General features: G+C 49.7%; 1 protein-coding gene across 2 annotated transcripts; it reads right to left on the reverse strand.

Moving 5' to 3' along the window:
- Nucleotides 1–668: 668 nt before the first annotated feature.
- LOC122162235 (aryl hydrocarbon receptor-like) lies at nucleotides 669–24,020 on the reverse strand. 2 transcript variants are annotated; one of them, XM_042822377.1, is made up of 10 exons: nucleotides 23,941–24,020; nucleotides 20,023–20,210; nucleotides 8,727–8,845; nucleotides 5,993–6,082; nucleotides 4,388–4,466; nucleotides 4,076–4,200; nucleotides 3,717–3,919; nucleotides 3,504–3,613; nucleotides 3,060–3,201; nucleotides 669–2,911 (listed from the first exon to the last, which is right to left on the reverse strand). In XM_042822377.1, the coding sequence occupies exons 1-10, from the start codon at nucleotides 23,979–23,981 to the stop codon at nucleotides 1,405–1,407; spliced, it is 2,604 nt and encodes an 867-aa protein (XP_042678311.1). In that variant the 5' UTR covers nucleotides 23,982–24,020; the 3' UTR covers nucleotides 669–1,404. The 2 variants fall into 2 exon arrangements, with proteins under 2 accessions (XP_042678311.1, XP_042678312.1); XM_042822378.1 differs by lacking the exons at nucleotides 20,023–20,210; nucleotides 23,941–24,020 and adding exons at nucleotides 14,982–15,020; nucleotides 15,113–16,096.
- Nucleotides 24,021–25,649: the final 1,629 nt, after the last annotated feature.

The following is a 25,649-nucleotide window of genomic DNA, read 5'->3' on the forward strand; positions in this document are numbered from 1 at the left end:
AGACCCCCGCAGGAGCGGCTCCGCCTCCGGCTGGGAAGGAGGGAGGGACGCGGGGACGCTGCGGGTGGGGAGGAGGTGGGCACCGGGACCGGGCGGCAGCGTGGGTACGGCGTGTGTGCGTGGAACGAAGCTGGGAGCTGGGCTCGGTCAGCCTGGGGAAGGCTGCGGGCAGAGCAAGCCGTGGCTCTTCTGTACCGGCAAGGGCTATGGGAAAGCTGGGTTCAGATCGGACAGAAGGAAGAAATTCTTTACTACGAGGCAGGTGAGGCCGTGGCAGAGGCTGCCCTGAGAAGCTGTGGATGCCCCTTCCCTAGCAGCGCTCAGGGCCAGGCAGGATGGGGCTTTGGGCAGTCTGTTGGGCTGGGTGGATTTTGGGGTTCCTGCCAACCCAAACCAGTCTGCAGTTCTGTATAGAAAACGCAGGGGATGGGCCAGGACCCTCCTCCTCCAGCCTTAGCCCAGAGAAAAACTGAGCAGCTTCCGCAAGTACTTGCTCAGCTGAGAGGGAAACGGAGAGATGCTGTTCGAGGTCACAGGTCACAGAGTGGCCCGGGTTGGAAGGGACTCCAAGGACCTCCAACCCCCCCAACACAGGCAGGGCCACCAACCTGCCCATTTAATACCAGACCAGGTTGCCCAGAGCCCCATCAAACAAACTGTCACACCACTTTTTAATACAAACCACATTTTAATACACAACAAAGTGCAGTGAGTGAGTTGCAGTCCATCTTTTCTTCCGCCCTGACGCTGGTGAATGACATACAAAGAAATCACAGAGTGGAAAATGAGACACTGCCACAAAAACAATCCACGGATGCACAGACATAACGCACACAGTCGACATGCAAGCAATGGAGCAGCAGGGGTCTGCTGCAGCCCCCAGTGGCAGATCACTGCAAGGTTTGAGGCTGGTCAATGTGTAAGGCTCACATCAGCTGCTTCTCCAGGCTGCTGCAGAAGGGTCCAGCATCGCTCTGCTGCCTGCACTCTACAGCTCAGCATCATCCCACCCAGTGCTGATGACTTGCCGAGGCCACAGGGCATCCTGCAGCATCCCTGCCTGGATCTGGTTTATTAAGGATAGATGGAGGGCTGATGGAGCTCTGTCTCAGAAACAAATTTTAAAGCCACAGAATCGGTCCTAAGCACAGAGGCAGGCGGCAAGCGCTGCCTCCCTTGATGCCTTTCTCATTGCTTTGGCAAAAAAACACACCATCCTCCATCTGATGGCATGGGTAAAGGTAGGGAGAAAACCAGGGGAAGGAGCCATCCCTGTGGTCTGAAGCACCTCTTTCCCTCCCTGGGTTCACTCACTGTGCACACAGCTGCAGTTACCTCACCCCACTGTCTCTCCAAAGATGCCCCCCACTGGCCCTCAGGTCCTGCAGTCCCCACCACACACCTTCACTGGACATTGCATGCACAGAGGGGCTGCCTGCCTGCCAAGGAGGACAGTGGAAAGACAGCAGCTGGCTCACAGGAGGATGTCCTCACTCCCACCTCTGCAAAGTGAGATGCTGAGCAACTCAAACTCAATCCTGTCAGTGTTCCAGGGTGGTTTGTGCAAGGTAAAGCACTTGTAGGTATTTTAATGGCATCCCCAAGAAAGGAGTTCCTGTGCCTGAAGACACCCTGCCTCATTCTGTACTCACAGTGACGCAGCATGATGTTGTCTGTCTGATGCGTGCCAGGGCCCCCACTGACCCCTAGCACGAGTCCCTGAGGTTGGGGCCACGCGTCCCTGCTGAGCACCTGCTTCCCATTGCAATGGGACTCTCTGGGGAAGCTCCCCCAGCTCTGGGAGCTGCTGGTCAGTGCAGTTTGTGATTCCAAGGACGCTCCTGTTGCTCCCAGCTGTTTTGGAGCTGCCATCCAAGCATCCAGTGGGCAATCTCCTGGGGAAGTGCTCTGGCCCAAAGTGCTGCCCAGGTTTGCACATACTGGGACATCATCATGCTGTTGGGACACTATAGTGCTGGAGTCCAAGGGAGGTGAGCAGCTCAAGCCCATCAGAGTGCACTCAGACTGGCTCTGGCAATCAGGAATGATGGTGTCTATGGGAATAGAGGAGGGAAGTCCTACTTGAAACTCCAGTCCTGAGTTGACCAACTGATCCTCTGTACAGGGCTTGGTGCTGGAGCCCAAGGCATCCAGAAGCATCCTCTCCTCCAGACTGGCTGGGTTAATCAGGATCTGCTGTTCTGCTGGAGCAGAGCTGCCCTCTGACATAACGGAGTCCAGAGAGGGCACAACATCCTGGCCTTGTGCACCAGCTGGTTGGGGCTGCTGTGGGACTTCTGGATTAAATCCCCAGTGCTGGAATTGAGCCACATAACACCCTTCCTCACTGCAGTGCATGAACTCCATGCTCTTTCCATCACGCTCCCTGAACAGCATCTGCTCCATGTAAGAGGGCAACTCACTGCTCAGCCTCTCACCAAAGTCCTCAGGTGGCAGGTCCTCCACGAACAAGCTAAGCAGAGTGTCCTCCCACTGCTGTAGCTCTGTACTGTCCATGCTGAGGCTCTGGGATACGTTTCCATCCACCTCACTCTTCTCAAAGAGGGTTTCAATATCCACCAGGAAGGAACTGCTGTCCTTGTCATGACCAGCTTTTCCATCTTGGCTTGGTCCCTCAAGCTCAGCATTGAGATCTCGCAAGGTGAACTGAGGGACATCAGCATGGGAGAGAGAGATGGATGCATCCTGTTCCATCGTGGTCCCCAGAATAGAGTTGGAATCTACAGCATGCTGCTTTGTATGGGTGTCTGTCTTTGTCTGAAATTCCTCCTTAGCCTGAAAGGAGCCTAGGAAATTGGACTTTTTCCTATATATGATCGCTTCCCCTGTGGCAAAGCTGAAAGGCAGCTGAAGGCTTCGCTTTCGCAAACATTCCTCCCCTTCTTCGTTTCTTCAGAGTGGAGGAAAAAGAGAGGGAAACACAATGAGTATATTCCCCAGGCCAGGCAGGACCAGCCTCCAAGCAGCAAGATGGGAGCTCGCAGACTTGTCCAAGACCCTGGGCGAGGGGACGCAGCTGGAAACCCAGCCATACTCACGACAGGACTCGCTGCTGGGCGACGATGCAGTCAGGCTCACCCCCTTTGTACACCAGCCAGGCATTGGACTGCAACCACACCCAGGTGCCCCTCTTGCTCAGCACCCGGAAGACTGATATCTCACTCTTCCCTGTCTTTATCACTGGGGCAGGGAGAAAAGAGAGGTGGCACAGAGACTCAGCTGGGCACCGCAGGGGCATGGGCAAGTTGTGCCTAGGCACAAAAGCAAAAACTGCAGCCGGCACACCGTGCTGCATGCCAGGGTGCCCCTGCATAGGATGGCACTTTACCAGCTTCCTGTGCAGGTATCAAGCAGGACACCTCATCACAGCTCCTGCAGACCTCAGGAACACAAGGGAGCACGGCCAGGGCTGCACAGCTGCCAGCCCACAGACTTGCCACAGCCCCAGTGTCCCTCCCTAGGTTGCTCCCCTCAGCACTCACCTCTCACATGGCTCTCTGCACAGTATATCATGTCGGCTGCGTGCAAAAACTGGTACCCAGACCCTGTACTGCACAGCTCCTCCTCTGTGTAGCCCAGGATGACCTCTCCCCTGAGGGCAGAGCACAAGGCATGGGCACCCTGTGGCACTCTGGCTTTCTGTTCTGCACTTGTGGCCACGGGTTTTGTCATGATGAAGGTGGGAGATGCCATACCAGGAATCACAGGCAATGGGAGTAAAGTCCAGCTTGTGCTTTGACTGGAAGAACAGCGCCTTGCTCTGAAGCTCCAGGATGGAGAAAGGCTGAAGGGGAGTCACGATGGCAAAGAGAGCGAGTGGAAGAGGCCCCAGGGACGTGTCTGATGCCCTCTTCTGCTGCCCAAGAAGAAGTTTCAAGCGTCCTTGGAAATTCAAGGTCTTGCAAAGGATGAGAAAACAAGGCAGGCAAGGTGAGGAAACAGGAGCTGGAAACCAGACTGCCCCAGTTCACGTCTGCATGGGACACGAGTGAACACAGGCATGCAGCAATGTGTCCAGGGGTGATGCCAGTGCTTAGAGGCATCCTGGCATTACCAGAAATCCCAAGGAGTTAGCCAGCAAGCAGCGCAGGCGGCAGGTGAAGTTCCTCTCCATGCAGCCAGAGCGCTCAGGGCACTGGTGATTGGGGCTTCCTGCAACGCTGCATCCATCAGGAACGGCTGGAAAAAACAAGTGGAAAATGAAGCCACACCTTACAGACCTGCTAGGACACTGCAGAGCTGGAGGAAACCACACAGCTGCTGGTCACAAGTGGTTCCCATGGATGGACGGCAGGTCCTGAGGTGGGGGTTGGACCTCTCTGGGGGTGACTAAGGCTGAGCCCACACTTCCCAGCCCAGCACTCACCGCTGTGCAGCTGGCAGTCGAAAGCAGCTCGGTCATCCTTGTGGATCAGCTCGTAGATGCTCTGGTAGATGAGATCCGACTGGAATGAGACAACGTGGAGAGCAGGTAGCACCTAACAGGTACTGACCCCTGGCTTTTCTTTGCGGGTGGTAAAAGTACAGTTATTGAGGATAAAGAAATGGGTAGAAAGGGTTTTGAGCACAGCACGGAGATGTACCAGATGAACCTCCACTAGGAATGGCAGGGATCAAACAGGCTCTGTCATAGATTGTGCTGCCGACCCACAGCCCACACACAGACTTTCCATTCCATCCTAAAGCAATGGCACGTTTTCCAACTGATGAGGCAGCAGAGAGAGGTTTAAGTTTAGAGAACAACAGAAGAGTGGTGAGGTCTGAAAAATACTTTTGTAAACAGAGCAAAACCTACAACTTCCTATTGTGTGAAAAAACATGTGCCAGAGCATGCCACAGGTACCAAAGGTGTGCCAAGAAGGCGGAGTGAGCCTGGGCAGCTGCACTATTAGTTGTCCCAGGTGCAAGTACAACCAGTGGGTATATGCTGAAAGAAACTGTACAGATATTAGTGACCTGAAACACACTGCTACCAGGAGAAATCCCCTTGGAAGGTATCTATCGTTACCACACGCATGCTTGGTGCAACCTGGAGGTGTTTCTGCCTCAATTCTTTTCATCACGTTAGAAATACCCATCCTTGTCCTGAACAGAAACTACCATTTGACTAAGCCTGTGGGAGTGTTCTGGTGCAAACCATCTTCCTAGGAAACACCAGCAACTCCTCACACCTTCTACCTCCCAACACACACCCCTTCTTCTATAGCCATGTCTTGGAGCAGCCTTTCTCAGCCTGGTCCTGCAAAGTCGTGGCCCTGCTGAGCACACAGGCAGCTCAGGCCATCCTCTGCCATGTCCCTGTCCTCAGAAATGTGCCAAAACAGAACTTGCTGCTTAGCCAGACGTACAGGAGAAGAAGACCACTCCCTGCCTCAGACAGCTGGTTTGACTTGGCCCACCTGCACAGGAGGATCCTCCTACAGTGAGCTGGGAAAGGGTGCAAAGAGAGGAAAACATCAGTCTGCTGTTGAACCAAGAATCAGCACTGCCCACCTCACAGCTTTGTCTACAAAAAACTGAGTTTGGTAGCCTCATCGTGTTCCTGTTGACTCGGTCCTTTGAGCTTTAGAGGAATCAGAAATAATGGGGTGAATGGGAAAACAGACCTTCTTTTTCTATGGCACCTCACATAAACCTCCAGGCACTGATGATGCTCACCACCGTGATAACCCCTCCCACCCTCTCAGTGAAGGTGGACGACACCACGGGATGAATAGTTTACACCCCTCTCACAAAGAGGAAAGGATGTAATGCCTGCCATTGCTCAGTTTGCATCTGTGGCTACTAAGCTCACAAGCACATTTGTTGGCTTTCACAACCCCTGAAGAACACAACTCATTTGAAAACATCCATCAGAAGTGACTAAATTCTGGGCAGGGAGAGAAAAAGCACTGACATTGGCTGGCCAGCATCTCCTTCCCAGGCCTGTGCTGCATCCATGTGTGCACACTCAGGAGAAAATAGCACCCACCTGATGAAAGCCCAGATAGTTCTGCACGGTAGGGGAGACGTAGAAGATGTAGCCGTCTTCAGACACAGTGATGACAAACCCATTAAGTGCCTGAAAGTATAAATTGAGCCCAGAGTTACTCTCCTTAGCTTCAGTTCAGCAGCTGGCTGGCTGGACTATCTTAAAGTGTTGGTGTTATTTGGTGGGGAGGTCTCACAGTCAGCATGAGCAATGATCAGAGATAGCCTAGACGTTTTGGTAAACCACTGTATTTTGTAAAACATCACCTGTGTTCACATACAGGCAGGGCAAATACTGTATTAAGAGGCATCAGCTAAGAAGTACACGAAGTAAAGACCAAATTCAGCCGCTGTTATTGTTCAAATATCATCAAGCATCTGGAAATAGCAGCCACTCTGTACTTTGAAAGTCCAGAGGTGACAATCTCTGGAAAACCAAAGCCCAGATGAGGCCCTGGCAACTGTATTTGCAATGTCTGACATGACATCCCCCATGCCCTGGACATGCAAACCGATGTGTCTTCGAGGAGCTAACGCCATCCCATCTAATCAGCCTCTGGTTACTCAGGACAACAGTCCCTTCCCGTTTGATTTTAGTCTTGTTTCTGATGACTAATGTCTCAGGAGTCTCCCTACTTTCAAAGGCCTCCGAACACATCCTGGCATTGAAGTGCCACTGTGAGACACCAATCTGCAAAAATTCCTCTGTTCCGGCCTATGTTGCAGCTGACAGAAGACAAGGCTTCACATGCAAGAAATGAAAACAAAAATCAACTCCGTAAAACATCTTTGTGCTCACACCAACTGCCAGCTTCACTTTTTGCCTTCCACTCTACAATTGCATGTACATGGCCTGCAGTTAAATACACACCAACCAGTAGCTACTTGCTTAAAAACGGCCTTTGTAGTCATTTGTGTCACATCCTTGGAGGTCAGGAAAACAAATCACAGAACCACACACAGTTTATGAACCTCTATGAAGAACGTTGAGGCTCAAAAGTTCTTTCCCCCAACCTTGCAATCCTGACATGAGTGCAACCTTCAGAGAGCTGGCAGGATTCCTGTGTGCTCGGGTAACTCCCTCTACCCCAATTTGCAATTCAGGGCAACTTCAAGTTGCTACAGCGGTAGAAGCATGATTTCTTAGTATGACAACAAACAAAGCAGACCACAGGTTGACCAGCTGCTAACACCAGAAGCTAGCAGGAATGGACAACTCGTGGTCCACCCTGCAGCTCATCCTCAGTGCACTGTGATGGATGGGATGCTCCAGAACAAAGAGAATCAGCTGCTCAATGGAATAAAAGGACAGAAAAATAAAAATCATTTTAATTATCTTGGATTATTTTAAAACCCGTTGGTTTAAGCATTTTGCTTGATACACATCAAGCTTGATGCACATCCAGCAGGCAGGGAGACTGGTGCTTTCCATTCATGTGCTGCAGCCCCCACCAACGAGCCCTGAGTCAAAGCTTTTGGCAAATTATAACATGTGAATAAAATACTTTTTAAGGAAAAAAAATGGGCAGCTCAGCTGTAGGGATTTTGGTCCTATTAACATCCCACATGTTATCCAGATGCCTTCAATCATCCACAGCTGCCAATGCTCTGATAGCTCAGCAAATTGCCAGCCATCATGTGGCCTGGCTCAAACTCCTGGAGAGCACTTGGGAGAAGCCTCACAGAGAGAGTTGGGCAATTGCTGGCTCCCTTCTGGCTATTGTGTTATTCCTCCAATTCATCTGTGACTATCATACTTGCAGACATCTGAGATGAAGAATCGTAGAGACATTAACATTGGAAAAGACCACTAAGATCATCTAGCCCAATCACCAAAGATGGGAGAACTCAAGATGCAAAAAGCACAGGCACAGGATGCCATGGTATCAGGATTAAAGCCACGAAGATCGAATGCCTTCTGCAGACCTGCCCTGTATCCACAAGGAGCATCATATATTTTCACTTGAGATGCCTAAGTGTTTATTCAGCAAACAGCCTTTCTAAGGAACTTTTCTGAGCCATTTCCTTCTGGCTCGCATTCACAGATTGCAGTCTGAGCTAGCAGCATTCCTGCCAGGTGAATCCCTGTCTCTTTGTTCTCTGACACTTGGCGAGGGCTGTTTCACTTGACATACACTGGCCTTTTCATAAGGCAAACTTGCACTGTCCATTGATTTTGTCCACAATAGCTTCCCAGATCCATCTTTCTTCATTTTGCTCTCAACTTTCAGACCGAGCCTGGGGTTCTTCCATTCCAGACAGCTGTGAACTCACGACAGGGACTTCGTGTAGGGAAACCAATTCTTAGTGGACATGTTACCACACAGCTATCTTCTGTCTTCTCTTGGCATCCTCTGGAGCATAAGGAACGCACCACCCTGGAAATTCATTGGGATCATTCCCTACACTGCTGTATGTGATGCCTCTGCACCCTTCTGGACAGAATGGACAAGCTTGCATATTGGTACCTGCCACACTGTAAGCTAAGCCATAGCAAACTGAATGAGAGAAAATGAGCCAGGCAGTGCCTCCAGTGCCCTTCCTGAGGTGCTCAGTGCCTGCTCAGGATGCAAAGATCACAGTGAAGCACCTCCTGGCAAAAAAGGGTCTCCTCTTGCTCTACAGCTGGGACCACACATCCCACTGCTGCTGGTGCACTCTGATGGGCAGGGCCCAGACACTGTGTCTGGCAGGAGCTAATGGACAACCCCATCAACCAAACCAGGGCACGGTACCTGGAGCAGCAGGTCCCCCTCTGGAAATGGCTCCCTGTTGATCTGCAGATGTGTCTGTCCATTCCATGCTGAGGCTCTGGGCTGATCCAGCATGCAGCTGCCAACATCCGTACCTATAGCTGCAAGTAAGGCAGCAAGAAATCAGTGTGGATAGGCAAACTGGGAGCCTCTCCCTCCACCTCTTCCTCCTCCCCTCCATCTCAGTTTTGCTTGTGAATGGGTGCATCATGCATGTGCAGGCAGCTCAGAGGAAAGAGAAAGAAGTTCAGAATGGGTGGGAACTGGAGCAGAGCCCCTTTACAAAGGCATCCTCACTTGCTCAGCACTTCCTCTAAAATGGTGTCTTCCCTGCTCAGTCCCATTTCTGGGAAATCTCGCTTCTGCCAAGGTCTGAGTCAGGAACAACAGAGGGGAGTAGAGTGTGACAGGTTGGGAAATGCAATCACCACAGTAAGAAATCTTTAGCTCAGGGCCTGGTAGAGCTGGAGCTCACCACTGTGGGCCAAGTGCTACCCCATTCTTAGCTTCAAGCTGCCCCAGTGCTGTGAGAACTGCAGCGGAGAAAGGCCCTCCTGCCTTCGGGACTGATGAACCTGTGGCTGTGAGCTCCCCATGCTGATTCACAGGCTGCTTCAAGCTTCCTTGATCAAAGCCTTCAAGGCAACACCCACAGGTGCAGCTGATACTGGAGGAAAAGTAGGAAATGAGGAAAAACCCTAAACCACCCTAGGTCTGACCATACATTTAATCCATCCCATGGCAACAGATTACCTCAGGACCACTTCAGACCCCTTCAGGCCTTGGGTAATGATGGGTGATGCACAAGCAGCAGCCACGTCCCCTGTCATCCCTATATCGCATGCTCAGTCTCTCAAGGGCATGGCATGGTCTCCCCAACCCCAGCATCCCCTGGGTGAGTCAGGTCAGCCCATTCCCCAGATCAGCATTTCCCCATGTGTAAGCTCACATTTTTTCCTGCAGGGGAAAACCATCCTGTGCAGACACTTCCCAAACAAGCAAGAGGTTGATCAGCCTGGACGAGGGATGCGAACCCTCTGGGAAGGGTTTAGAAAGAAAAGGTTCAACATCTAAAGGTGTTTCAAAAAACAGATGCAAGGCAGCCATGAGACAGAAGCCCCCACCAGGCTGTGGGGGATCACAATCCCATCTTGCAAAGGCTTTCAAAAAGTCAACGTCCTTACAAATCAGGACAAAAGCAAACCAAGAGGAGAGCTTCTCTCATGATTGCCAAGTGATCCACAAGGAAAAATATCCAAAGCCCATTTGTACCATTGGTATGACTTCAATTTGCACATGATGAGGTGGAATAGTTTCAAAGCAAAACATTTTTTTTTTTAATTTATTTTTCTTCTTTTGAAGTGCTGACTCCTCTCTGAAGTGTTGAACTAGGGCAGGAGAATTCAAAAAGAAACCAAGTTCTTCCAAAACAAAGCTCCCAAAGGGTGGAGAGGATGCACATGGTCCCCAGCTTTTTCCCAGCAGCATTCAGCATGGAGAGCTGCAGCAAGCCAGAGGGAGCAGCATCCAACACAAAACACCTGCTTGCTCATTTCACTGTTTCCAGCAAAATGATTTCACCCTCCCCTCCCCACTAGCAGCACTTAGTATGTATATAGTACTTTTGTATTTATTTTTGTATTTAGTATGTATATAGAACTTTTGAGCCTCACATACACAGAATATTCATCTTCTCAAGGGTTTTTTTGATTTCTCCTTGGAGATGCTCACTTCCCCCTACATTCTCAGTGGCAGAATGGTTCATTTCTGCACAGCTGTGCTGGAAAACTGCAGATTCTGCCTCCTATGGGGCGTTTAGGATGGCCTGGCTTGGGTAGAAGGCTTAGGGATACAGAGAGCCAGTGGCAGGTCCCAGGAGCTGCTATTGAGCTGTCTATTTCCATCGGTCTGATACTTTTAGTTAGGTCTTGGGACTGCAGATGACTTTGCTGCTGGGCTGAGGGTGTCCTCAGGAACCACAACCATTCCTCAGTGGTCCGCAGAGTCTGGAGAGCTTCTGTAGGGGAAGAGCCTGCCCACCTCCAGGTGATGACCCTCTTAACATGTCCTAACTGACTACTTTGTTTCCCCAAGTTCTCCATAACTTTCCCCAAGCACCTGCAGTGACTAGCCTGGAACAAAGCATCCCTACGGCTTTTGCCCCTCCAGGATGATTTCCAAACTCATTCACGCTCAAACTGCCAAGAACCACAGGGGCTAAAAGTGATCCCACAAGAGATGGGAGATGAGAACAGCCACACAGAGGACTCCAGGCCTACACAACAATCAAGGGATACAGAGGCTATTTTCAATCATTTTAGTTTGGAAGGGAAACAAATCCGTTTAATCAAAGAGCAGAAAAACCACCCCATTTGCACCCATGAGAGAGAGGGAGCACTTGTGAAACATCTGCTCAAGGCACGTTACCTCCTGGGGGATTTCACCAGCACATAAATCCACTCCCATCAGAGACAACTGGCAGAATTGCTGCCCCACAAAAGGCAGTGCTCCCACTGCACGTGCTGGCTGGCTCTGCTCACTGATGACACAAGCTGATGGCTTCAAGCCCCCTGCCCTCCTGCAGCTGCGAGGCATTGCTGGGTGACAGAGCTGACAGGCAGTGCTGTGCGCTGGGTAAGTCACCCCCAGTTTAAGACACACATTATAGAATAACATTGAGACTCCTACAAGAAACAGTCGAGATCAAAAAGTTTATCCCATTAAAAGAAACCCCAAGCCTGCCTGAAAACCATTTAAAAGAAGTGGTTTTAGATCTTTGCTGTACTTCATTCCCTTGTATATTCCCCAAGCCCAGCATGGGAGCACAGAAGTCACCGCTGATTCTTTTTGCCCTTTCTTCCTTTCCTTTACTAGACACCCTGCTTCCATATCCACTGAAAAATGAGCATAAAATAAGCTTTCGCTAGTTTTTAAGGCTAATGCCAGAAAATCTCAGCACCCTGGTGAATCACATAGCAAGGATTTCCAGGAAAACCAGCAATTAATGCAAGACAGGAGATAGCATGACACACAAGTGATCTGCAGTTACTACACAAATCCCTGGCACTTGCTGAAGTAATTTAGGGACCATTCATGTCTTCATTGGGCTGGGAAACAGGCTTTTGGTGTACAGTGTTAAAGAAGAGGGGAGGAAGTACAGCCAGACACAGCAGATCCTGGTGCCCATGAACTGCACATACATCCCCAACAGCACTCTGCTGGGTTGGTGATCCTTGCCTTCAACAGGAAGTTTCTAAGCTTTGAAGTGTGGAGAAAGAATGAGAAGAAGGAGCAAAGCGATGAAAACTCTTCACCTTTTGCTCATTGTATTATTGAGACAAATTACAGCAGTGTGACCACAGAAGCTGACACGTCCCTTGCAAACTGGCATAGCTTTGTCAACGGGAAAAAAATATTATCAGTAAAAGATCCTGGGGTCAGTCCTGGTCCCATAGGTTGAGTTACACCAGTCGGAGATGAGAGACTTCACCTGCAGCAAAAATTCCCCTTTCAACAGATTCTGGGGATGTTTGGTACCACAAAACTAGGAGCTCCCAGATCTTCCAGTAACACCATGCTGCTTGTAACTGTTTTCCTCTTGGACCCAATCCTAAACCCAACAAATTAGCACCAACTTTCTCCTCCATTGTTCAACCATTGCACAGTGCCAAGCAGAGCAGGTACACATCATCCAAGGAAAACATCCTTCTGCAGGTAAATGCCAAACCCACAGATCAGAAACTGTTGCAAGAAGTCATCCAGTATTCTCCCAAACAGTGCATGAATCCCTGAGGGAGCCCACGCCACCACCTCCAACCTGCTGCTACGATCCTGCAGGACCTTGCCCACAGACTTGACTTCTTTCATTGAATTAGTTACTTTAAGACTAGATGCCTGCAACTCTGGGTTATGGGAATAACAAGCAATAAGGAGGTGAATAGAAAAGCTGTTTTAATGCTGGCTGCAGTGGTGCCCCACAGCAGAGCATTACAGAGTCAGACAACAGCAGAGGTTGGAGAGACCTCCTGAGATCTCTTAGGCCAACCCTCTGCTCTAACAGAGTAAGTCCCCAGCACAGACAGGAGCCTGGCATCTATCCCTCCTAACTGCACAGTGCAGGGACAGTGAGTGTCCCATACTGCTGGTGGGAAATGTGGACATTGGAGAACACATCCTGCAACTCTTTGTCAGATTAATGGTGTTCCAGTGGGGCATCAGCTCCCTCTGATGACAGAACCATACTGCTCAGCTCATCCTCAAGGGATCACAGAATTGTAGGGTCTGGAAGGGACCTCCAGAGATCATTGAGTTCAGCTCCCCTGCAAAGCAAGCCCCCTACAGCAGGCTGCACAGTTGGGGGTTTTGAATATCTCCAGAGAAGGAAAATCCACAGCCCTCCCAGGCAGCCTGTTCCAGTGGATGCATTTTTGCACCAGCACCTACTGGTGCTCAATTGCTTGTCTGCAAAGGGCAGCTAACCTTCCCCAGGCTGACAGCGGGCTGTGTGTGGGCCAATGGGTCACAGGAGGTACCCTACTATTGGCCATTGGTTTTATGAGCTCCAGAGCATGGTCTTGTACTTGGAGAGGGCTCTCTACTGCAGATGCTGCCACCTGCATGACCTTAACCTGGGACAGTGGTATAGCAGCACACACCCTGAGCATGCCCCCTCCAGCTGGCAGAACATTTTAAGCTCTGGGTTCTGTTTTTGTTTTGTTTTTGCTGCTCTAGTCTTTAGCACAGCCAGAACTTTGCCACATCAGCAATTACTCCAAGATGTTTCTCCACAATCCTCAGCATCTGCTTCTTTTGTTATGCGAACTCTAGAAAACAAACCCCAGCACAGATCTCCAGCTAGCTGGAGGCTTTCCAAGCCACTCAGCACTAGACAAATCCATCCAAGCTTTGAGGTCTCACTGTTTGCAGCAAGTGGGGGTCCCACCACATCAGGAGTCCAGGGCACCCAGCAGCACTGCAAACTCAGCGCCAAGCTTTCCTCCTTTGGCATACTCTCACAAAGATGAGGATTGGCGAAGTCCCTCCATGTTTATCCAGAACACTGTCGGATCCAAGTCCAAGGAGCAACCACTGCAAATTGCTGTTTGTGGAGAGAAACGCAGTGAGGTTCATCTATCTTTTACAGAAGTAACAAAAGTGACTTGAAGTGACTTTTTCTTTTGATGGTTTGACTGCTAAGAAGCCAGAATGGGCCAACTGTAGGGAGAAGTAAATGAAAAACTGGACAGTGGTTCACCCTGTTCTCACAGCACCTGAGAAGAGTTCCCAGACGTAGAGCAGCGTTGGCATCACAGAGCTGATCAGAACAAAGCCATCCTCCAAACTGAAATGTGGGCTGTCATCAAGCTGTCTCCCAGAGGTAGAACACTAGTTGCTCCTACTGCTAAAACACATCTGTACTTGAAACCATGTCACAGCCTATGATGGTAAAGCACAATCTAGCTTACTCATTGAAATAAATCCTAGTAGTTGTCCTTGCTATTCACCAGCACTCAAAGGCTGTATTCAATGAACAAAGCTTGGAAGAGAACAAGCCCTGAACCTTGCCATGTTTTTCCCATATAACCTAGGGAAGGACTCAAGCTTTCCTACTTATAGCAGGCTCTAACAATGGGAGTCTCGTGGTGTTCAGAAGAGTGAACACAGGACTCCTCCACTGTTACAGGTTCCTGCTTGCCCCAGATGCATGGAGCAAGCTGTTTATTGTCTTGCTGGCACTTGACATGCACCAACTGGGGACCACCAGAACTCAACACATACACCTCTCATATGCTGAGACTGAGATGGTGCTGCACCACACTATTCCTTGGAGAATGAGGAGATCAATCCAAGCCCATTGAATCCAAGCTGGGAGCTGGGCTAGGCTAGCCTGGGGAAGGCTGTAGGCAGAGCTCCCCATGGCTCTTATGCACCTACAGGAGTAAAATAGGCAAAGCAGATTCAAAGCTAAGTCAGTCCAAAGAGTTATTACCCTGCAATAACGTCTGATTTCCAAACAGCACCATACACCAGAACAAAGTTCAAGTAAAAAATCAAAATAAAATGACAACAACAAAAAAACCCACTGTTTCTTTCAACTTTCAAAACCGAAATCCTTGTGAGCTTCCAGCTGCAATCGTGCTGACCAGGATCCTAAGCAGAAATCATGATAACAGTGACCCTTCTCCAATCCAGTAGAGGACTCAGAAGCATCTACCTGTCTGCTTCCCATGCACTCACCTTGGCTGTCCTCTTGCTGTGCACGCTGATGACCTCTTCCTCATGTCCCAAGAAAGACAAGGATGAGCCAAAAGCAATGTTATGCAGGAATAATGCAGGGATATCTCAGGAGGGACATGCAAGCTTCGTACCAGGTAAGAACAGAAAAGCCATGGCGATGCCAGAGGTTTGGAAAATCATTTCCCAGAAAGTCTGGTCATTTATTCCTTTTCTGCTTTGAGTTTGTTGATATGAATGGGCAGGAGGGGTTACCCTATCCCATGCTAAGCATGCTGGCTGGGTATGCAGAGCTCTGACGCAGAGCAAAACTTGCCTCTAGGTCACCGAGCCTGCATGCACCTGACATGCAAAGCATGCACCTGGCTTGCTCTCTCCAGCAGATAATGAAGTCTTGCACAAGTCATGATGCAAACACTTACAGTAGGCACAAAAATCTGTACAACAAACCCAGCTCTAAATCCAACACATATAAGGGCATCTAGGCTTGTTCCCTCAAAATGACAGCCTTGCTTGGAACAAGATATAACCTGGTGGGAACACCAGGAAATGGTCACTTCTTCCGTGAACTGTAGTCAACCCCCAAGAGGGCACAGATCAATCATTTACTAGACAGAAGCTGCAGAGCTTGTCAGAAAACATTAACCATCCTTGCCAAGCTTTCAGCCCATCTATACACGTCAGTACCATTTCTGTCAGGCTTAGAAGAGGTCTTATGAAACATTTCTGAAACATTCCTCTCTGCTTGTTTATGGCACTTTGCAGGGCAGATGATTTATGGTGATTTGGGGCAGCGTCACAACTGCCACGTGCATTTTCATGAGTGTGCTGGTAAATGCACTAGATTTCCTGCTTCAAACTTCCAGGTAACAGCTCTCACTGGTTTAAAAATAGAACAACCTGCTCTGATGAAGAGCTTCTGTCAGACAAGCTTAGCCCATGAGCTGCAGTAGGACAGAGGCCAGGGATGTGACCTTACAAGGCACAGCTACTGGATGCCACTTGCATTCTGGTGTTGGACATGCAAACCTGTCACAGCCAAAGCATGTTTCTGAACACTCACACAAAGCCTGACCAGCTCAGTAGAAGCCAGCCTCCAGGAAGGCTTCCCTAGTAATTCAAGCAGGTGTTGTATGCTCTTCAGGTAAGCTTGCCCTTCTCCATCTGGGGAGCAAGGTACATGGATCCCTCCATCAACACTAAAAAGAAATCAGATGAAGGTCTGTCACCTCTGCAGGGTCTTCCTGAGAAAGTTTCCAAACCAAAAAAAGCTGTATTGGGATGAAATATGAAGAAGAAATATGGCCAATGAATGCATGCAGGTAGGACGAGAGGATTGTTCCATCCATCTCTCACCAGTTTCTCCCTAAACATTTAAATTGAAAAGAAGAAGGTGAAGAAATACACCACCAGCACCAAAAAGCCAGACCCAGGAGCTCTGTAATGTATAAGACTGGGATCTCAGGCAGTCCAAGACTATGCTTTCCATGGATGTCTGTTTATTGCAGTCACGAGTGAGTAGAGAAGGAGTGTAACTGATCTTGAATTACCTCAAGATCAGGTGGACCACACCCTGAGCAACTTGACCTATCTTGGACTAGATGACCTTTAAAGGTCCTTCCAACTCAAACAGCTTCATGGTTCTGTGAAAGGCTGCAGGTGAAATATGCAGGTGAAATACAAAGCAGAAAGTAGCAAAGAGAGATTAGATAGTGAGCATGAGCCCATTCCTCGTATCTGTTCACTCCTGCTTTCACATGCAAACTCCTGCTCCAAAGTGCTGAATATCTGCTGCTTTGGCTTCAGGTCTTGTGCAGGGATCTCAGTCTCAGATGGACTTTCTGGTACGTTGCAAGAACCACCTCTAGCAGTGGGATTTTTACTTCTAACCTACAACACAGCCTGCGTGGGCACACAGCCAGGATTGCCAGCACCCGCCTCCCTGCCAAACCGGTTATAACCACGTACTTTGGCTCCACACAGAATACACAAACATTTCTCCTAGGAGAAGGGGCATGTGCCTGGACTCACTAAAAACATTTGGAAAGAGGAGCTCTATCAATATGACACAAATTAGAATGCCTGACTGGGTGCTGAAGGGGACAGCAAGGGATGGAGATGCCCACCAAGGCCATGCCATGCTCTCCTGCTGCTTCTGCAGGAGGGAAGGCTGCATGAAATGGAACACACCCAGCAGCAAAACTGAACCAGAGAGAGCAATAGGAATGATTTTGTTGTCTTCTCCCACAGTGCCTGAGATGATAAACCATAGGCAGGTTGCCATGACTCCTTGATGACACATGGCTTCAGCAGACAGGGCCAGAACTGACGTTGATCTTAGTGAATCAGTAGAATGATCTGAAGTCAAACAAGATTAGTTTCAAAGCAAACATGGGCAAAGCAAGGGAGGGGAAATAAATCAAGGGCACAGTGCCCAAATGGCAGTAATTGGGCTGGCAGAAGGGCTCTGCTCTACAAGGATGAGTTTCAAGCTGAATGTGAATATACACGATGATGATTGCTTTTCTAAAGCAGCTCTCACCCTGGGAAAATGCATGCTGAGAGCACACAGTGGGATGCACTCCTGCTCAAAGGCAGAGACCCAGCTGAAGTGTGCTCGGCAAGGGGTCCACTCATAGTGATGTGCATCCCTAGCTGGAAGGGCCCAGGGAGAGCCCCAGGGGACAGCTTACAGACTGGGCATGGGGCAAAAGCCAGGAGAGTTGAGTTTATTTGTCCTAGAGGAAAGATGACTTAGGAAGAGTTTTGGAGTGTAGAAGAATGCTGGTGGCTTTCTGACCTCAGTGTGCTCTGCCTTCATCTTCCCTGAAACAGCACAGTTGGGTCCATCACCTCTCCCACAGAGCACAAGGCACTGGTGAAGAACCATGTGCCTGTCCCTGTCCCCTCACCATGCCAAGCTCGTCTCCCCCAGCTGCAGGATGAGCACTGCTCTGCAGTATTTACCTGCCCTTGTAAACAAGTTATGAAAGCAATCTCCAGCTGCCTTTCTGGCTTTATTTGTGTTGCAGTCTGAAGTTCACGTCCCACCAGCAGGGAGGTGACTCATGAACACGTGGAGACAAGCCTGCTTGCCAGGCTCTGTGTGGCTGTTTCACTTCCTACCTGCTGCAGAGCCCCATGGCACTGGTACAGAGGGACAGCTGTCCTCCTTTGAACATTAACCAAGCAAGGCAGGGTGATGTTATGCCACCACCATCACCTTGCACAGCAGTAGCATTCCAGACCTACCTTGCCCTCACAGCATTAGGCTGCATGTCAGCAAGGACCTAACCACCCAGGGGGCTGAATCCTACTTCCCAGATTCATTCCCCAAAAAGAAGACAGAGGAAGACATTTAGCAAGGCTTGCTGTCTGTGCAGAACGGCTTCTGAGGAGCCCAACAGTATCGAAAGCAAATACACACACAAGTATTCCTCTGTGCACTGGCAAATACACACACAAGTATTCCTCTGTGCACATGCAGCCAGTGTGACATTGTGTGGCAAGGTGCCTCCTAATAAGTTCAGCCTCCTAAAAGCAGTTAACCTATGGGAAAGCAGTAAGGAAACACTGAGCACCCCATGATACCAGAAGAAAGGAAGTCGTGCATGACAAGCACAAGGCAACCTTTGCTCCCCAAGGCTGAGTTCATCCACAGCAAAGGCAAAGTCTGCAGGAACAGCTGGGAGCCCTCAGCACAGGACTTTTAATCAGTAGTAACTATCTTAGATACACCAACTACCACTGAAAATCCAGAAGGCAATAGCTGCTGTAGGGGAGCCATGAGCAGGAGGAAGGGAGCTACACAGGGCTTTAGAGGGGCATATGTAAGGAGACTGGTCTTCCAGGCATATCAGCTCAACATTCCACTCTGCAAAATCAGACAGGGGTCCCTCGTTATGAGCCATCATGCCCCATTTCACAGAAATGCTTGTTTCAGACCTAGAGGATCCACCACAGCCAATCCTAGCTGTGCCAGGCAGGCAAACAGCAGTGGGCCTCCAATGTACACACGAACTCCAGGAAGAACAGGAAAGAAATGAGCTAACAGTGAACATGTGCCTTAGGATCAACTTTGCTTAACCTTCCATCCACAGGGCATCAGGGTGACAAACAGAACAGCCCTGCATTGGATTTCCTACCTATGCTTGACCAGAAGAGATGCAGCAGCCCACAGATCCCTATAATGTAAAGAATTTTTTGAAAATTTTCACATGGATATCCCCTTTCCCCCATCCACGTCCTGTGTGGGCTCCTGCAATGTCCTTCCTGGACATTCCTGATGCCCAAGTTGTCTTTGCTTTCCCAAGGTTGTTTCTTTTCAGGGACGTGTAACTCCCTGAAGAGGTTTAGATCTGGATGTGAAGCAGTCAAAAATGAAGGGCATTCTTTCCAGAAAGGACAAAAAGTGTTTTCTCTGGAAGATTTGAGGGATTGATGTCCCGTGATCATATCTCCCAGCAACAACTGCCTACACATTTTAGGAGACGTGGCACTTTTCTCCCCAATTTTCCAGATTATCTTTGGTCCACTGCTAAAGATACAACATCGATGCAGTATTAAACAGGAGGGGAATCAACTTTTTACAAGGGTAGAGAGTGACAAGACAAGGGGAAATGGTTTTAAGCTCAAGGAGGGAAGATTTAGATTGAATGTCAGGAGGAAGCTCTTTACAGAGAGTGGTGAGGTGCTGGAACAGCTGCCCAGAGAGGCTGTGGATGCTCTGCCCCTGGAGGTGTTCAAGGCCAGGTTGGATGGGACCCTGGGCAACCAGGTCTAGTACCAGATCTGGAGGTTGCTGGCCCTGTCTGTGGCAGGGAGTTGGAACTCAATGATCCTCGAGGTCCCTTCCAACTCAAGCCATTCTGTGATTCTAAGATTAATATTCAAGAGTTTGATATCACAATCATCATTCTATCTTCAGGGAATACAACTCTCCACCCCAAAGCAATCATCACTTCAGGATGGGATGTGAACAGTGCAGCAGGGATTGAGCCCAGGTGCTTTCTCACTCCTCTCAACCCTGACACAAGGCACTTACCCATAAGATAATTCTTCACCTTCAGGTATCCTACCGTCAGTCGCAGGGTGGAGAGTTTATCAAACCTGGTGCATACATCTTCAGAGAAGGGCAGCAAGCCAGTCAGCTTGTTCAGTTCCTCATTGAGTCGATCTCGATGCCTCTTGGAGGGGTTGGACTTCACCCCCTCAGGAGGTGGTGGTTTGGGGCTGGAAAAGGCAAAGCAGAGTTTGATTAAGTGTGTCCAACAGGCTCTTCCCAACCCCAGAGCTGATGTTACTGCAGCCATAACAGTAAAACACTGACAGATCAAGGTAAGGCCATGAGATAGTAAAAGCAAGCCCCAGCAAAGCCATGAGGCTGGGGACAACATGGCCATGCCAGCTGGACACCTCGTGCAGTCCCTGGTTGATGTCCTCCAGTGGGAACATGGAGAACCTTAACATGTCAGCAGAATACTACAGCCTTGCTCCCATTACCAAGCCTTGGCAGGGAAAGGGACACTGAGTGGAGACCTACAAGCCATCAGAACTCTTGGGGGTCTCACAAGAGCATCTTTTGGTCCAGTTGGACTCTTCCACCCTTGCTCCTTCCTCTAACTCCTCATCCTGCACCCATCCCACATGGCAGGCCCCTTCCCTGTCACACTTCACATGCTCACATAAGCTCCTCAGGATGGCAAGTGCTAGCTGAGCTCCTCAGGGGATTCTACCAGCAGTCCTGCCCAGGGCCTGATCAGCACATGGCCAGACACTGGCAGTGAGCAGACAAACAGATAGTAAGAATGAAAAGTAAGAAGGTCCAAGAAGATGTTTTTGAATTTTTCTTAGTTTATTCAAAGTTGTCCTCCTGCAATCACATTTATCATCTTACGCAGAAGGAAGCTCCACAACCAGACTTCTTTTCTTAACTCATGAAGAAGAGTCTGAATGCTGAGCCTGAATCCATTCCTTTACTTGTTAACTGATGCTACAAAGGGAAAGCACACATGAAAATCAAAAGTAGTACTTGGATGAAGAGATACCACATCAGGTGGTTTAGGGCACAGCACTTAGAAAACAGCCTTTCCAAGCTTATGATCTCTAATCCTTTCATATGGGCACTTCCAAACTAAACATCTGATGCCAGACTTAGGTTCTGGGACAAACTCTGAGCTTGCAGGTTCTGTGAGAGCAGCTCTTGTCTGTCACAAGCTGGCTTGGAGAGCCAATCAGCTGCAGTTATTACACACTCACCACCACTGAAGTCTCAGCCACAGTGGTTAGAGGTTAGCTAATGACTTACATGAATCTGGGATGTCACCTTGTCTCTTTTGGATTCCAATTTTTTAGCTTGAAGAAAAACAGTTTGGATTTCATGAGGGACCCACACCCCACTCTGTATTTGGTTGAATTGCATCTCCTAACATGCAATCTGTGTTGTTTTGATGTAATTTGTGTAACCACAGACTCTACCTCCACAAAGCATCTTCAGATAACAGGATCTGCCAGTATTTAGAAGCAATTTAAACTCTCCCCTCTAATATTGCTCTCAAATCCCATCTGGCAGGACTGCTCACATGTGTGACAACAGAGGAAATGAGTACTAAATGAAACGCAACGAGGTGCCTGTTGAATTTTCATTACGGAGAGCTACTGATGGGTCTAAATACGGATGGAAAATTTCTCCAGAAAACCTCAGTCGGGCTGTTTTGTAAGATGAGAATCAGGATGGACAGACCTCGCTTCTAGAGAGATTAGGTGTAACTCATCACCAAACTTATTTACACAAGCCAAGCAGAACACTGGCACTGATGCTTTGATGTACTCTGTTAGCCACTGGCTTAACAAGCCCTTCTGAAACTGCAGTCATCAGGGAAGAAAAATGAAATAGCTTTCAATTAGAGCGTCAAGGAAAAAAACAATTCTGTAAGTAATTCTGACTTTCCTCAGGTATCTTTAAGGAAAAAGATTTTTCTTTTTCTTTAAAGATATCTGAGGAAAGTCATATATATAGTATACACACTCGCTACACAGGCACGCTCCACAGAAAGAAAAAGGGAGCCAAGCAGGCAGTGCTGCTCTTTATGGAAGGGGAAATATACAGAGACATAGCAGGGTCTCCTGCTATGGAGGCACACTGATGGCACTTCCGTAAGTGAGGTGTATGGCCAGCACCAAAGCACTGCAGGGAAAGGGCAAGAGGGCTGCAGAATTGCACTGGCCCATTCATGTAGGCCAACGCCATACCCTGCAGCACTGGATCTCCAAACCATCCTCATGGATGCCAGAGAGAAACGTCTTCTGGGTGCTCTTCACTCTCTGTGCAGTTACGAAGCTTTAAAATGAAGCCAGCAGGAAAACTGACAGTCCCCATCACACACACATAGCCTGGGAAAGGCACAGACATGAACACAACCCTGTTATTAGCCACCAAAGAATCTGCACAGGTGAGCACCAGTGGGGAAACCATGCATCCCCTGAAGGCAGAAACTTTGTCTGCTAATGTGTTTGACTTTCTGTCCTTAACAGTTCTGCCTGTAACCTGCTGGCAAATCCTTCTGGCAAGAGAGTGGGAACATCTACAGAGACTGTGAGAGCCCCAGCAACTGGAGCTGCAGGGCTGCCAGGATGCTGGGGGGTGACCAGGACTTTGCAAGGGACAAACTCACACATGTAAGGAACATACCCAGGCAGTGCTGGGAGAGGTGGTGATGGATTGATGGTTGGCCTAGATGATCTTAGAGGTCTTTTCCATCCTTCATGATTCTATTATATCTCATCTCCTCTCTTCTTTCCCTCCTGCTATCCACTCTGTGCCTATCACCACAACTAAAGGAGTCAGGGTGTTTGAGCCGTGGGGTAGGGTGAGGGACATGCCAGGATATGTGAGGGACAAGACCAGGCAATGCCCGGGTGATGACTCAGTCAACTCCTAAAGAGCCCAGAACAGTGCCTGTGCCATTCAGTCACAGAAGGGTCCTGCTGTCACCATTTTGGTTTGGTTGGTGTCTGGTGTCTCAACCAGTTCTGGACTGGAGCCAACTACAGCCCTTCTCTGGGTTTGGGCTGGACAGGTGCCTGTGTGCTGCCAAACCTGCTGAGATTCCCTGTCCCTAGGGCAGGCTCCATGCACACCTCCCAGGCATTGTGTGGGGTCTTGGGGACAACACACTGAGAACTGGCAGCTCTATGCCTGCACAAGCAGTGAGAAAATGTCTTGGAAGGGTCTGCATCCCACAAGCAATACTTGCTTTCCAGTCTCCCAGTGCAGAAACGGTGCCAGAGTCCACAATGAAGCTGCTGAGAAAAAAAGCTACAGCCCCTGCATTGGCCAGGGGGAGCAAGGACACGTGGAACACACGGCCGTGAGCAGGATAAAGGCCGCAGTGCTGCCTCTCCAGCTGCCCTTTGGATGAGGAACCCTGCCGAAGTGTGGCACTTCTGGCTGGCAGGAACTGAGGGTGCCCAGCACCACATCCAGGAGGACTGTGAAGAAACACTCCTTCCTCCATCGCAGGCTCGAGCTCAGCTCATCCCTCCTTCCTGCAGACCTCAGAAGCAGGCACCCGAGCCTCCCGTGTGCCTGCCGATCTCAGGCCGGGGCGACTGCAGCAAGTTGGGAGGAGTAGGGCACAAAAGTTGGGAAACAGCGTCGGACCGTGACGGAGCCCCGCGTCTGAGTTTCTGAGGGCTGGGGAACTTCGGTCGATAGGGACCGCCGCACAGACAGCCCGCACCTGCAGCCAAGCACAGCCGAGCATCCCCAGCTGCCTCCAGAAACAGCTCGGGCTGGCTGCCGTTTTACTTCGCCCAGCAGCTCAGCGTCCAGCAGCCAGCACCAGCAGCAAATAACGCTAAGCAGGACGCAGAGCAGCCCTGCCCGCTTCCCCGGGCTCGCCCCGCAGCAAGCTCCCGCCCGCCCCTCAGCCCCGCGGGCAGAGTCCCCCTCCGCACCCACCTCCTGGGCACCGGCTTCTTTCTCTTCCTCCCGGCGTACATCTCGCCGGCAGCACCGAGCACCGCCGACGGCGCCCGAAGGAGGAGTTTAAATGGGAGTGAAGCGGGGCGGCCCCGGTCCCAAGCCGCCCCTCCGTGGCTCTGCCCAGTCCAGGTGCCCGGGCAGCCCGCAAGGCTTTCCCTGCTTCTTGGCCGCCGTGTCCCTCCTGCGACCACCCCACTCCCTTAGCAGCTGGTGGAGAGGGGTTGTAGTCATAAAGGCATAGAACCATACAGTCACAGAATTGTTAAAGTTGGAAAAGACCTTCTAGACCGTTAGGTCCAACAGTCAGCCCGTCCCACCGTGGCAGCACATGCCCACCATGCCCACCATGACAGCGGGAGGCACTTCAAAGTCACACTTCAGAGTGTTTCAGTGTGGAGGTGACATGCAGCCACTGGCAGAGATGAAAGCCTGAGTGGAAAGTTACCCTGAGCAGCACGTGCTATTCGATTGCTCTGTCCTGGGAGGCCCTTTTGACCCTCCCCATCCTCCTGCCTTCCTCTCCAGGACAAGGAACTCCTGCAGTCACTAAATGCCATCACCAAACAGCGAGTGTGACTTGCAGGCAATGTGGGAACAGCTCTCCTACTCTCATGCATGTACAGAGGAATGCAGGATGGCAGTTGGTTACATCCCTGGTCAAATTAAGGTGATATGACGCTCAGGATTCATACATAAGAGAAAATAAAATAGAATTTTAACAGGGGATTTCTACAAAGCAGTTATGCTGTATGCGTTGGCTCTCCCACAATTACAGGAATGTTATAGGAAATTCAAGTAAGCTTTGCGATACTTAACAACTTCAAGAGAAAGAGAAGAAAGGAAAAGAGAGAAAGAGAAATAAAAGGAGGTAGATAAATCACCAGTCCTGGTCTCAGCCCCTATGAGTAGTACCAGAACAAAAGGGGAAGGGATGCTCTCCCCAGCCCCTGTTTGAATTGTAGTTGGCTCCAGCACAGGAGTGGTTGAGACACCAGACACCAACCAAACCAAAATGGTGATATTTCTTTGCCAAGTGCTGAGTGTTGCTTTGTTTTCTGTTATGCAATCTTTCAAAAACTAGGCAACAGGTATTAGCTAAACTACAGCAGCAAAGATGGGGAAGGCAGTGTGGGCCACAGATTATAAAATAATTAGGAAGTCTGTCTACCACCACTTCAGCAAGCCCCTAGAGTCATTTGAGTTGGAAGGGACCTTTAAAGGTCTTTTGGTCCAACTCCCCTGCAAAGAACAGGGAAATTTACAGCTAGATCAAGTTGTTCAGAGCCCTGTCCAGCCTGACCGTGGATATCTCCAGGGATGGGACATCCGCCAACTTTCTGGGCAACTTCTCCCTTACATCCAGTCTAAACCTCTTCCCTTTTCAATTTGAAACCATCTCCCCTTGTTCCGTTACAACAGACCCTGTTAAAGAGTCTGTCCCCTTATTTCTCGTCCCCTTTAGATACTGAAAGGCTGCCATCCAGTCTCCCAGAAGCCTTCTCTTTTGCGGGTTGAAAAGTTATCAGCAGGTGATTCCAGAGCTGTCCAGGGCTGAATGTCCTACCCCGAATCAAGTGCCTTGATCTGTACTGACATGAAGCAACACCATTTTGCTAACAGCTGTTTTCTCCCTGTTCAGCTACTTTGGATTGCCCTGTGTATCTGTTGTACACAAAGAGGCTTTC

Source organism: Centrocercus urophasianus, unplaced genomic scaffold, assembly GCF_019232065.1.
Source record: "Centrocercus urophasianus isolate 14NV4802_14NV808 unplaced genomic scaffold, USGS_Curo_1.0 seq_20, whole genome shotgun sequence".
Taxonomy (NCBI): domain Eukaryota; kingdom Metazoa; phylum Chordata; class Aves; order Galliformes; family Phasianidae; genus Centrocercus; species Centrocercus urophasianus.

Excerpts from the sequence above, each read along its gene's own strand:
- LOC122162235 (XM_042822377.1), bottom strand. The coding sequence starts at position 23,981 with ATGTACGCCGGGAGGAAGAGAAAGAAGCCGGTGCCCAGGAG. Across the intron at positions 6,083-8,726 it reads AGGGGGACCTGCTGCTCCAG|GCACTTAATGGGTTTGTCAT; the intron begins GTACCGTGCCCT and ends TTATACTTTCAG. Across the intron at positions 2,912-3,059 it reads GCCCAGCAGCGAGTCCTGTC|AAACGAAGAAGGGGAGGAAT; the intron begins GTGAGTATGGCT and ends TCCACTCTGAAG.